The sequence below is a fragment of the Syzygium oleosum genome, unplaced genomic scaffold (assembly GCF_021117445.2).
Source record: "Syzygium oleosum isolate NSW1041296 unplaced genomic scaffold, Sole_v2.1 Sole_v2.07, whole genome shotgun sequence".
In the NCBI taxonomy this organism is placed as follows: Eukaryota; Viridiplantae; Streptophyta; class Magnoliopsida; order Myrtales; family Myrtaceae; genus Syzygium; species Syzygium oleosum.
Window position 1 is genome coordinate 2,881,468 of NW_026607491.1, and position 12,736 is coordinate 2,894,203.

The window sequence follows — 12,736 nt, forward strand, 5'->3', positions numbered from 1 at the left end:
TCATCGAGTTTATGTCTTGAAAAGAGATTCACTAGTCGAAAAGATGAGTCACATTGGGTTTGAGTTTGAGTCAAGTAAAAAATAGTTCGATCCAAATTGATCATAACGACTCAAACCCGACTACAACCCATACTCGCTACTCGCCCTAAATCGCTAAAACATTTTTATATTTAACTTAATCTAATAAAACTTTGTCGCAAGGGGTAGTGTCCTTAAGCCACCAAAGAACTTTTATAGCTTGAGTCCATATTTTATTAGTAATTTGGAGTTGGACCCATGAATAACTACCGAGTGGCCTAGGACTTTCTTAGCCCCTAGGGTTTTCTTGTACCGCCTATATATAATCTCTTTTTCTTGTAATAAAGAGGTGGGTTGTGTTAATTATAGTGAAATCCTCTATTGGATACAAGACTAGTTCAGCAAATCTTGTATCTCGATTTCTCTTTCTCGCATTCACTCTCTATTCCGTTGTGTTTGTGCGCCTAATTCTAACAAACTCGTACCCAAACTGAGGTGAGACCGCGGAGTGAACAAATGCAAGAACGAATGAGGGCGAAAAATAATGAAAAAAAAAATCATAGAAGTGGGTTAAGTCTAAGTAAGTTATGAATCCATGTCATACCCATATTATTTTGATATTTATAATTTTAAACCCATTTACTAAATAACCAACTCACGTAGTAACTCAGTTTATCAAATATGGATTAATAATTGGATTTCTGACCCATTTTTGACAGATTTAATGATGTCTAACGAGTTTAAGCTCATTGCCGATCTTTTAATTCTTGTCAAATTTACAATTGGGTGCGAAAATGCAATCCATATACGCATCATGTTTACATATGTAAATCGCTCCGGCCATTGACAACACGAACATGAGTGAAGCTTAATCCGAATAAGTTGCGTGACTATAAACAAGTCACAATGCAACATGGGAGAATTGATTAGAGAAACAATTTTTTTAAAAGAAGAAGAAGAAGAAGAAGAAGAAGAAGAAGCAAGAGATAATGAAAAACCGAGCAAAAAAAACTTGGAGAATTCAACTCTGTCGGACCGCACTTTCGGCTCGTGTAGTCGGAAACTCTATCGTTGTCCCCTAGATTTCGGAATAAACCTCGATCAAGCAAGAGGGATAACGTCGGTGACTGACTAGGCGGGATTCGCGGCTCAGAAGTGACCGTCATCCTAACGACGGACACACCGACCGTTACGTTAGCAGGGCTCTCGATTTTTCACGTGGACGTCCGGCGTTGCATTTCCGACCACGAGCACGAGCAGGAGCAGGATCTCTCCGCTCGGCAACAGACCGAGTGCGGAGCGGGAGCGAGCGAGGGAAGAGATGAGGTTCCGCTCGGTGTTCAGGGCTTCTCAGCTTCGAGGCGGAGCGCCGTTCGTGTCCTGCGAACCTGCAGCCTCCTCCTCTCGCCTCCACTCGCGGCCGAAGAGGTTCTTGAACGGTGGTGCTCCCTCTTCGTTCCGTAGTCGTCCCGGGATCATTCATGGGGAGCTTTTTGCGGTCGTGCTTTGCAGGTCTTCTTTCGGAATCGCGTTCGACGTTGACGGAGTCGTTCTCCGGGGACGTGCTCCGGTCGGAGGCTCTTCCCGGGCTCTCCGACGATTGTACGGTGATTACGGTAAAGATTCGCGGTTTTCCCCGATTGTTGTCCTACGTGTTTTTATCCCTTCTTTTTTTTGGGGGGGTTTCGAGGTTTTTCGTTTTTTGATGTAATTTGTCGTTACCGTTGTTGTTCTGCAGGCGTTTTGAAGGTTCCCTTTGTGTTCTTGACCAACGGTGAGCCACTACTGGTTGCTTCTTGATGAATAAAGTCTTTAGCTTGAGGGGGGCTCTTTCTGATCGTTTATGCTTCGGTTGAACCGGAGGCCGCAATCGACGAGTTGTTTGTCTATTTGTTATGCCTTTCTATTAGTTTGACATGGCATCTTTGCGTCGATCCGTTAACATTTGCGAGTCGTGAAAACTCGTGGTTCGATGATTGCCTTCGGTAGAATTTAATTGTGACTCTCTGGGCATCGGCATTATCCGAGAGGTTTTATCGGGAAGAGTAGAGTAAACCCGTAAACATTGCAATGTGCTTATGAATCATGTGATTCCTAATGGCAAACTGTTTCATGTTGTCTGATAGGAGGCGGTATCCCGGAGTCTGCGCGTGCACTTGAACTGAGCCAGCATCTGGGAGTGAACATTTTACCTGCTCAGGTATTGTCAGTGGGGGGACTTGTAGAATGGACTCTGTTTTTTACATTTATATGTTGACCATCGTATGACTGATGGAGCCCTTGCCACAGTTTGCTTTCTTTATGCTATCCTTCTGCAGGTGCTGCAGGGTCATTCTCCTTTCAGAAATCTGTTGAATAGGTACAGAATTGGTTTCATGAAAGCAATCTACAGTTCTAATTCAAATTAGTGCCTTGGAAGTCTTACACTGTACGTAATTGATGGTTTTATATTTGCATGCCCATATCTGCGACTGCATTTCTGCTATCCTTTTAATGAAGTAACTTGATAAACTGTGCTTGCAAAACTCATCAGGAACTTTGTATCAACTTGATGTGAAAGAGCTGACCTTTATTGCTTATATATGGTATATAGCATTTCTCCTGTTTAATTCCTCGATGATGAAAATAATTTGCATCAAGATAGTTCACCTACCAAAGTCTGAAAATTTTTGCAAAGTACAACTCTTAACTTTTGAATATGAGACTATGAAATGACAATTAAGTCTTATGTCACTAAGTTGGGTCTTTGTTCATGAAGATAATTCGTGCAGTAAGTCAATCTACCTTCATGTATGATAAATTGGTGATATTTTCCAGATATGAAAATGAACTCATCGTGGCCACTGGGAAGGGAAACCCTGCTCTAGTGATGTCTGAGTATGGTTTCAAGTAAGTACTAGTCTAATATCTTTGATGTATCCATCTTTACTGGTTTCTCTAAAACTAGAGATCTGACAGCAACTTGGCGATTTTTTCTTGCAGAAAAGTGTTATCGATGGACGAATATGCTTCCTGTTTCGATAACATTGATCCTGTATCTCAATACAAAGCCTGGACAAGTGATGATGTCCTTGGCCCAAATGGCTGCCTCAAGGATTTGGGACCAGAGTGTGATGTTTTCTCTGAGAGAGTGCAGGCTGCCTTTGTTGTCAGTGATCCTGTAGATTGGGGTAGAGACATACAGGTATGCCACCGTATTATTTTCTTTCAATCAATCAGTTCTGTTAATTAATGCATCCATTTACATTATGATATACCTCCTCCAAGTTTAAGTATCCCCAGGATGTGTCAGTTTCCTTGTCCAATAATGGAATCCAGTATCGTTATAGTACTCTTAGATAGAATCTGCCTCTGGATTTCCTATATTCATTTAGTTCTGTCAGGTACAATGAAAAATCTTGCAATACATGTGCAGTCTAAGGCCTGGACTCTGCTGTAATAGCTCTGCAATAACAGAATAACTGCAACAGGTTCTTTGTGACATTCTAAGGTCTGGGGGGCTTCCAGGACAATCGGGTGGACATCAACCACCTTTATATTTTGCAGCTGATGATCTTGAATATCAGGTTGTTTCATTGGTTGAGAACATGTGAAGTTCTATTGGATGCATCATCTTCACCTCTCTAGTTTAAAGTTTACAATTCTCAAATTAGCCAAGGGCACTCAGTGCAGGCTGCTTTTCCGCTGGAGCGACTTGGGATGGGTGCCTTTAGAATTGCTTTAGAGAGTGTCTTCAACAGGTAGAGTGTCTTTTTCTTTAAGGAATTGGCATTGCGACTTCAGTATGTCATTGCAACTAATAGATGTGTAAAAGTTGATTCTAAATCGTTATGATTGGATTTCAAAATGCAGGGTTCAATTTCTACTTACACTTCGTCAACTCATAGATTGCCTTTAGTGTCTGTTTGGGTGGCTTTCCCACCCTTCCTTCTCCCTCTAACTTATGGCTTCTCCTTCCAAACCGAGTGTTTGAGATGATAGTGGGCAAAAGTCCGGCTAATGACTTTTAATGCAGCAAAGAATTCAATAAAATGAAAAATGAACTTGAATCACTTTGGATGAAAATAATTATTTCTTAAGAAATTGGATATGTTCAGTATCTAAAGTACGGATAATAAGTCATAATCGATGATGAGTTAAAGCTTCAATGTCAAGTTTCAAACACTTCAATGGAAGGTCTTGTGAAAGCCAATAGCTCAAAGACATGATAAACCCGTAAACCCCTTGCCAAATCCCTCAATCACCTAACGCTCCCTTAACTGTTCTAACTCACTCGCCTTTCTTTGATATATGCAGAATTCATCATCATCCTTTGGAGTATGTTTCTTTCGGCAAACCTAATCCGTTTGTGTTTGACAATGCTGAAATGACATTGAGACAACTCTCACTTTCACACTGTGATGTCTGTGGCACGGATGATGGACATCCCCCGTCTCATTCCTTCAGTACCCTTTACATGGTCGGCGACAATCCTTCTGTAGACATCAAGGGTGCTCGACAGGTTGGTTAAGATGCGGTTCTTGAACCTATTTCTCCATGCTAGTTGCACACATTGTCCACCCCTGGCTTCTTAATACCTTTTCTATTTTCGGCTTAATACCTAAAGCAAGAGAACTCATGCTTGATTTTCAGGCGGGACATCCTTGGTTCTCTATCTTGACCAGAACAGGTCTATTCAAGGGAGAAGATAACGACACGAGTTTTCCTGCAGATCTGGTAAGTTGACAAAGGTCCAAAAGGATATATCTAAACTTTGATGGAAGATTGTTCCAAATGGGGGTTCAGCTTTTAAGCATTGCGCCTTCACATTGTTTGACAGGTCGTTGATACGGTCGAAGAGGCGGTGGACTACATCTTGAGCAGCGAGTGCAGCTGACAGTTGTAGAGCCTGCTGCTAGTCTCTAAACCGATGTGCCTTGTTTTTTTTTCCGCAAAGAATCCGGAATCATTCAATCTGGGGCGAATTCGCCGTATTTATTTGGCTTTGATCTATTCTTTGTTTCATCACGAGACTCGTGAAAGCGTTCAGATTCCTTAATTTAGCGAAAGGGACTCAAGTAATTATATGTGGGGAGATGGGGGAGATGAAATTCTTGCTATCCCACCAAATGCAGCTTGTATACAGATTCCCGATTCTCGCCTATAAAGATAGAAGCGATGATCTTCGTGACAGAGTCGTCCTTTTACCCTCCCCTCTTGCCGAAAGCAAGACCATTGACCAAGAAATTACTGTCCGTGGCTACAAGTCTTTTGAAGTTCATATCTTTCGCCATGAAACAGAATAGTTCGAGACTAACAGTCAATCTACTGCCACGCGTATAGATTTCGTGCAAACAAATATGTGTCTTGGGGATTGTCAACTTAAATTTCTCCTTGGGTAATCGACACTTGAAATTCTGAAACTGAGCAATCGACACTGTACTGGTGTCCTCCGTCTGAGTTTCGTACGTTTTTGGGCTCTCACATTTATAACGTATGGTCGACGTGGAGGTCGGTCGAAATTCAATCCTACGAATTATGATGTAAGCAACCTGACGTAAGGCCCTGAGATTTTCAAAGAGATTGCGGACCCATCATCGTTGAATGCAATGACACTTTCTATATGTTCCAAACAGAAAGTGATCAACGGTAACGGTGCACATGAAAAGAACAATCGCTATCGCCTGTGGACGGTGTGAAAATCTCTAAAGTCCAATTGAATCCTTAAAAAAGAAGAATCTGGTGGCTTGAATGAACTTATATTAAGAGCAACTCGAGCGTTATCAACCCAATCTAAAAGAAAGCGTGTTCGAGTTTTCAATGACTTTGGGAATGAACTTTACGACACGTCATTGTGATTGTCATGTGCAGTCGCTAGAAAAGAGAACAGCGACATGAAAACAATAAAAGAGAAAAGGCGAGAAAAGGCTAATTCAAATTGGTCATGACACACAAGCGGAACGCCCGCACTGTTCGAATAGATAGCCCAGCCCTAAAGGAGGAAACGAGACACGGAATAAACTCAAAGCAAAACCCCGTCCTGCTATCATTTTAGAAAGTTCAACTCAAAATTTTAAGTCAATAGATGAAGAGAGGCCGCGTGTATATAAAAAGTAATTAAACCCCATATGCAATCAATATTCTCTGAACTATGGTCCAATATGTAATGTTGTCCATGAACATATAGTTTGTTCAATGTGGTATCTGAATTTCCAAACATTTTTCCATATAATCTAGGGATTACATTAAATATTTATCAATATTTTATGAACCATATTGAATAAATTAAAAGTTTAGGGATAAAATTACACATTTGGCCAAAGTTCAGTGACTACGTTGCTCAAATTAAAAAATTCAAGAACAATATTTCACGCCGAATTAAAGTTTCAGGAATCATTTGTGTTACCCTCTCCGCTAGGGCCATGCATGAATAGAAATTGCTCGTAATTCCGATAGCTTGCAAGAACCTTACCAGTCAACATCAGAGCCAGGTCGTTCTATAGAGTCTAATGCCGTGGCCGTAGGTATTCTCAACTGCTAGCCCCGTGTAGTTATAAAATACGAGATTAGGAGGACGATGTGAAGCGCACGCAACTCCTAAAAGAAGTTTTTAGCAAAAAGACAAAACTCCTAAAAGAATATTTTAGCAAAAAGACAAAACTCCTAAAAGAATCTCATATTTTTTTAAAAAAATATTTAATTCTTTATTTACACTTTCCTTTTGTTTTTTTAGTTCTAGAAACTAGAATATGGTCAGTGTGTACGATGTTGTTGCTGCCGTCAAAGATGATGCTTCTTGTTCTTGACTGCACTGAAATAATTCGGATTCCCTCTCATTTTATAATGTTTCCTAATTCTCGCAAAAAATAAATGATTCGAAAGTATTTTTTTATTTATTTAACGAAAATACATAATTAAAAATATATTTTCTTGGACAAAGTACATCACCCTATAGTAGAGGATCTTGTTTTCGAGAAATTCTTAGAAATAGAATACCATAAAATATATGGATTTTCATTCATTTTTTGTTTAATAAAAAATCTTGAACTTTTCAATTGGACTAAAAATAGAGTTCTTCATTAGATTCACACGTGGAAGATGATAATTTGGTGCTAACACTGTTGATTTAATGTTAAATAAGTCCATCGGACTCCGTCATGGGCTGCCTTCAAACGCCCCAAACTCAATAACCGCCGCCACCGGGCTCGGCCACTGCCACGACCGCCGCAGCCAACCGCCACCACTTCTGTTAAACACCCCAGAATCAAAAACCACCACCACCAGGCTCGTCCGCTGCCACAACCGCCGCCGCCGCCAACACTACCAAACCACAGCTAACCGCCATGGACTCGCCCTCACCACCGCCAAGGCCGCTCAGTCTCACCGCCGTGAAACCAGCTCAAGCACGACCGGACTCTCTCTACCCCAAGTGAAATCCAAGATAGCCGCGACCAACAAGATTTGAGTTCGCGACCTCCAATGGAGGTCGTGATCACAAGTCGAGGCACGCGACCTCTAGAGCGGCCTCTGATCTGAGGCACGACCTCCATATCTAAGGTCGACCCAAGAGAGAGAGAGGCGACGGCAAACATTGAAATTGCTTCTATTTATAGCTCTGTAAGATTGTAGAAGCGACCATGAAATGAAGCTACAAGCTTTCACAAGGTTCAAGCCATGCTCTGCTTACGAATCCCGTATCAAGGAAGAGCTCGAGATGAACATGAAAAATGTTCTTATTCCACTGCACAGATGAAAACTAACACGAAAAGGAAAATCATGCACCAACTGTTAATCTTCCTGGAAAAATGATGCGAGCAACGTGGGGAGGCTACGTGTCTTCGAGCGGCGTTACGGAGGCGAACTGGCAATTGCAACAACATGCTTTCCTCTGTTTTTGTACACCCATTTCCGCGAGCTTGATTAGTTGAGCCGCCAGTAATTTGAAGATCTTGACTTTAATCTGACCTCTCTTTGGTGGTAGTCTTGATCTTGGCTTGTGGGCCGTCTTCTTCGTCTCGTCCCCGTTCCCCATTTGTCTGATCCTTTACAGAGGCAAGCTCTGGCTCTGCTGGAGAAGAAACAGAGTAACAATGGGCTCTGTTTCACGCACACAGAGAGAGTCAATGGAAGAAGATTGAAGAAAGGGAACGAAGTGAAGCGACGAGCTTGAATGAGGGCTTAGTCAATGGTGGTCAGAGCGGTTCGCAAAGTGTCAACAGGCGCCCTTAGGTTTCAAACTGAGTGGTTCCAGGGTCGATGAACCTATCCTATCATAGGACCGGTCTTCCGGTTCTTTGAACTTGAAACTTATTACGTATTTTTCATTGTTCGAGTGAATTAAGATGTGCTTAAGTTACTTGTTAGTGTTACTATCAGTTCTCTATTTTAAAATGGACGTGTCACAAAACTCCTTGCAGCATGTGTAATTCTCGTCCTTTCAGAGCTTGTAAATTGGTTGGTGCTCTGTCTAATGATCCTCTTCAAAGATTTTGCTCTTTCTGGTGTTGTCTCGGTATTGTTCATAGGCATTGTCACGAAGCATTACACATATTCAAACTTTTCGAAACATTTTTCGCGATTTGTGTAGGTATTTTTTTAAGGAAAAAAGCCACCAAAAACCTTAAACTATGACCGTTGTGATACATTTACTTTAAACTTTTTTTCATGGCTCCAAAAATCCTAAACTTGTACTTGTATAACACATTCACCATCCGTCAAAGTTCTATCAATAAGAACTATTAAAAATATGCCTACATAAATGCCATAGAGCAAATAATGTTGACATGGTGCCCACTTAATTAAAATAAAATAAAAATAACGTTGTTTTAGCTGAAAAATAGATGCACATTATGTATGAGAGAGTGAGGGGGAGGGGGGGTGGGCAGGTTGGACTTAAGTATGTTGAGAAAGAAAAGGAGAAGAACAAACTTAACAGTATTAAGAGAACATGGATTTTTATTAGATGCACAGTGCCGGTTCCACCAGCATCGGTTCTCAGTCCGGTTCCAGCGTAGAACCAAGAACCGAACCGATTCCAAAAGATTGGAACTGTGAATCGGACCAATTCCCACTGGAACTTGAAATTGGATCGGTTCCCATGCCTAGTTTGGAAGCAGGGAGTGCAGTTGATAATTATAGATACAGTGTGGTCTTTTAACCGATTTGCCTTGTATGTTCACAAAGAATCCGGACTCATTCAATCTGGGGCGAATTCGCCGTGGATATACAGAATGGATTGTCTCACTACTTAGTTGGCTATGACCTATTCCTTATTTCATCACGAGACTCGTGAAAGTTTTCAGATTCCTTACTTCAGCAAAAGGGCTCAAGCAATAATACGTGGGGAGACGGGGGAGATGGAAATTCTTACTATCCTACCAAGTGCTTCTCGTTTACAGATTCTCGATTCTCGCCTATAAAGATAGAAGTGATCTTCGTGACAGATTCATCGTTTTTCCCCCCTCTTGCCAAAAGGAGGATCATCTACCACGAAATTACTGTCCATGCCTGCAAGTCTTTCGAAGTTCATATCTTTTGCCATGAAACAGAATAGTTCGTGACCAATAGTCAACCTATTGCCACGGCTATATATTTCGTGGTAACAAGTCTAATTTTCCACCGGGAGGATCATTTTTGTGGCCGGAGGTTAAACCTGTTGCGACGAAAGATCATTTCGCGGCAAGGGGCAATTTACTAATTTTTTTTTTCCTTACGAGCAAGATGAATCTTATATCCTCATTTTCATTTCGTCTATGGTCACTCCGTAAGTTTAATTAGTTTTAGTATGGGAGTCCAAATCTTGACCCTTATTGGCCGATACATCATCAAGTAATTGGACATATACGGGTTATGTCGAAAGACAGAGTGCCTTGGACCTTATTGTGGAGTTGTGGATTCCCACATTTTCAACGTACGGTCGACGTCCTCCTTTCTTTATTTTGAGAGTTTGTGTGTGTCAATAAATTTCTACGACGAGTGAACATGGAGACCATTTTGGCCATTCGTCCGACCGAGAGCCACCAAGGAGGATGTTCGTAACGTGACTCCACAATATTTCCGAGATTAGGCCGATGCCCTCTCCCGATTTAGATTTAGGTCAAGTTTTCGATGCTTTACTCATCCGAACAAAATCTAGATATAGATCGGGGAGCTCGTTACAGATATCTGATATGTGAATTTTCAACATTTTGATGTTAGTGTCTCTGCACGGCGATGGTGATGAAGACGTTGAACCGAGACGCGCAAATAGAGCGAGAGATCTCGGCGTGTGCTCATCACTGGATCTGGTGATCGGCCACTGATCGCTTACGGTGGTACATCTATTCCTGAGGGATGAATAGCGTGCTTCTAACTGCGGACCCGTGCTTTCTTATTTGCTTTCCGGCTTTTGCCTTGTTCCGCAGGTATGTGCATTAGAGGTCCTAAAACTTGTCACGAAAATACAATTGAGTCCTAAAACTTTTAAAAAGTGCAAACAAGTCCTAAAACTTGTCATGAAAGTGCACTTGAGTATTAAAACTTTCAAAAAGTGCAAATAAGTCCTAAAACTTGTCACGAAATTGCAATTGAGTCCTAAAATTTGTCACAAAAGTGCAAACAAGTCCTAAAACTTTCAAAAAGTACAATCAAAGGAAGGACTTGACTGAACCAATTTGACAAGTTTTAGGACTTGTTTGCACTTTCGTGACAAGTCTTAGGACTTGTTTGCACTTTTTTAAAGTTTTAGGACTCAAACGCACTTTCGTGACAAGTTTTGGGATTTGATTGCACATTATAAAAGTTTTAGGACTCAATTGTATTTTCGTGATAAGTTTTAGGACTTTGAATGCAATTATCCTATATATATATATATATGAATGGCATCTTTAAAAACATGTGATCGACGTGGGAGTTGGTCAAAGCCAGTCGAACGAATTTTGACGCCAGCAGTCAAACGCAGGATCCCCGAGATTTTCCAAGATGCCGAACCCCATCATCGAATGCAATGACATTTTTCATTATGTTCCAAACAAAATAATATCAATTTCTTTTCCTTTCTTTCTTTTCTTTTTTTGGGGGGGCTTTGGGGAGAGGATAATCTCGGACCAATCGCTTTAGTAGGGCCCACCGGCTCCTTAAATTAATATGTTTTTTTTTTTGTCTGCCCTTAAATTAGTGAGTTGGCTCGCATTAAGTAAATGGAAATTGCTCTGCTTCTTTTGCACGAATTTTATTCGAATATTTTGCTTCTTCTTCTTTTTTTGGATTATTAAATTTGAAGTGTCCGGGGGCACGTGTCTCGATCTCCGCGGTGCGTATGTAAAGGGGTAAAGGGCAATCGCTATCGCCATTTGGATAATATGAAAGATCTCTTTAGTCCAATCGATTCCTTTTGGAAAAAAAGGCAAAGGTTTTAGCGGCTTGGAATGAATGTAGACGTGGTCGCGGCCTACGTTCAGAGCAGCAGCTTCAGCGTCATCAACCAAATTATTTTTCAGTTAATGCCACCACAAAAAAAATATTAAAAAAATCCAAATCGGCATGCCACGTATGGTATTTAACCTCGAATTAATTTTTCGCGTCGTAAAAAAAAACTTAAACTGGCGTGCCGTGACGAATTTGCCCTCCATTAGCTGGCTAATGTGGAAACGTGAGTGGCGCGAGCAACACGAATGATCGCGCGCGCGACGTGGAAATCCGGCGAAAATGGGTCTCCTAAAGGACGTCATTCTCGGGAAACCGAATCCGAAGAAAGTGAACCGAGATTGGGAAATTTGGTAAAATCTGTTCATTAGCTCCTCTAGCATTCCGAAAATTTTGCCAGAGTCCCTAATTTCGCCACGTATTTTGCCCTGAGATTTTGGTGGACTCGTCACGAGCCGATCAGTTCGGGAATTTTTTTTTGCGACGCGGAAAATCAATCTGAAATAAAAGTGGCATCAATGTCCCGATTTAGGGGATTTTTTTTTTTGTTTTAGCGTAGAACCCCGTCTTTCACTCCCAATCCCACGTTCAAAATAGAAGCGTGTCCGAGTTTCTCTTGCCCCGCATCCAAATTTATCAACATGATTGAGTGACCCGAGACAATTGGGAACAACTTCGCGACATCCCATCGGGGGGTGCACAGTGGCCCTACTAGATAAGAACAGAAACACAACGAAAACAAAGAAACGAAAATGGCGAGAGAAAGCCCCAAACTCAAAATATGATTGCGATGTGCCACCGAAACACACGCACCCATGCACATCAAAACCCACATCGAACGCTCAATCCCCTAATAATGCATCGTTGCATGACCCATCATCACCATCATCATCATCGCCATCCTCCTCCCTACAAAGTCAAACGTCCTAGATAATCTCAGCCACTGGGGCAATATAGAGTCGTAATAAAAACATGCGAGATTAGGTCGATGCGACCCGCACGCAACTCCTGGAAAGAACCCTCGTTGTCCTAAACACGTTTTTTTTTCAATTGGTGATTTTTGTTATTAAACTGAAAAGTTCGGATAGTACTAGGACAGCGAGAATTTGGGGAGGGGAAGATAATATATGCTCTTCATGAAACGACAGTTTTGCTGCCGTAAGAGATGATGGCTCCTGGGGTTCTTGACTGCGCTGGAAAATCTTTCTGATTTTTATTATTGGTGAATTTCTGAGTTTTAATCCCTTTCTTTTTTCCAATTAAAAAACTTACTGTTTTTCTTTTTGTTGTTATCTTAATCGTGCAGCTCAACTTCGCGTAGGTCTCACGCAGATCC

General features: G+C 41.4%; 1 protein-coding gene across 2 annotated transcripts; it reads left to right on the plus strand.

The window, feature by feature from the left end:
* The first annotated feature begins 1,061 nt into the window (after nt 1–1,061).
* LOC115682151 (uncharacterized protein YKR070W-like) lies at nt 1,062–5,119 on the plus strand. 2 transcript variants are annotated; one of them, XM_030606294.2, is made up of 12 exons: nt 1,063–1,446; nt 1,531–1,634; nt 1,757–1,792; nt 2,145–2,218; nt 2,337–2,377; nt 2,836–2,907; nt 3,001–3,202; nt 3,489–3,584; nt 3,691–3,758; nt 4,315–4,519; nt 4,651–4,734; nt 4,838–5,119. In XM_030606294.2, exons 1-12 carry the CDS (start codon nt 1,340–1,342, stop codon nt 4,892–4,894), a joined length of 1,146 nt encoding a protein of 381 aa, XP_030462154.2. In that variant the 5' UTR covers nt 1,063–1,339; the 3' UTR covers nt 4,895–5,119. The 2 variants fall into 2 exon arrangements, with proteins under 2 accessions (XP_056168920.1, XP_030462154.2); XM_056312945.1 differs by lacking the exon at nt 1,757–1,792 and having other exon boundaries at nt 1,062–1,446.
* Nucleotides 5,120–12,736: the final 7,617 nt, after the last annotated feature.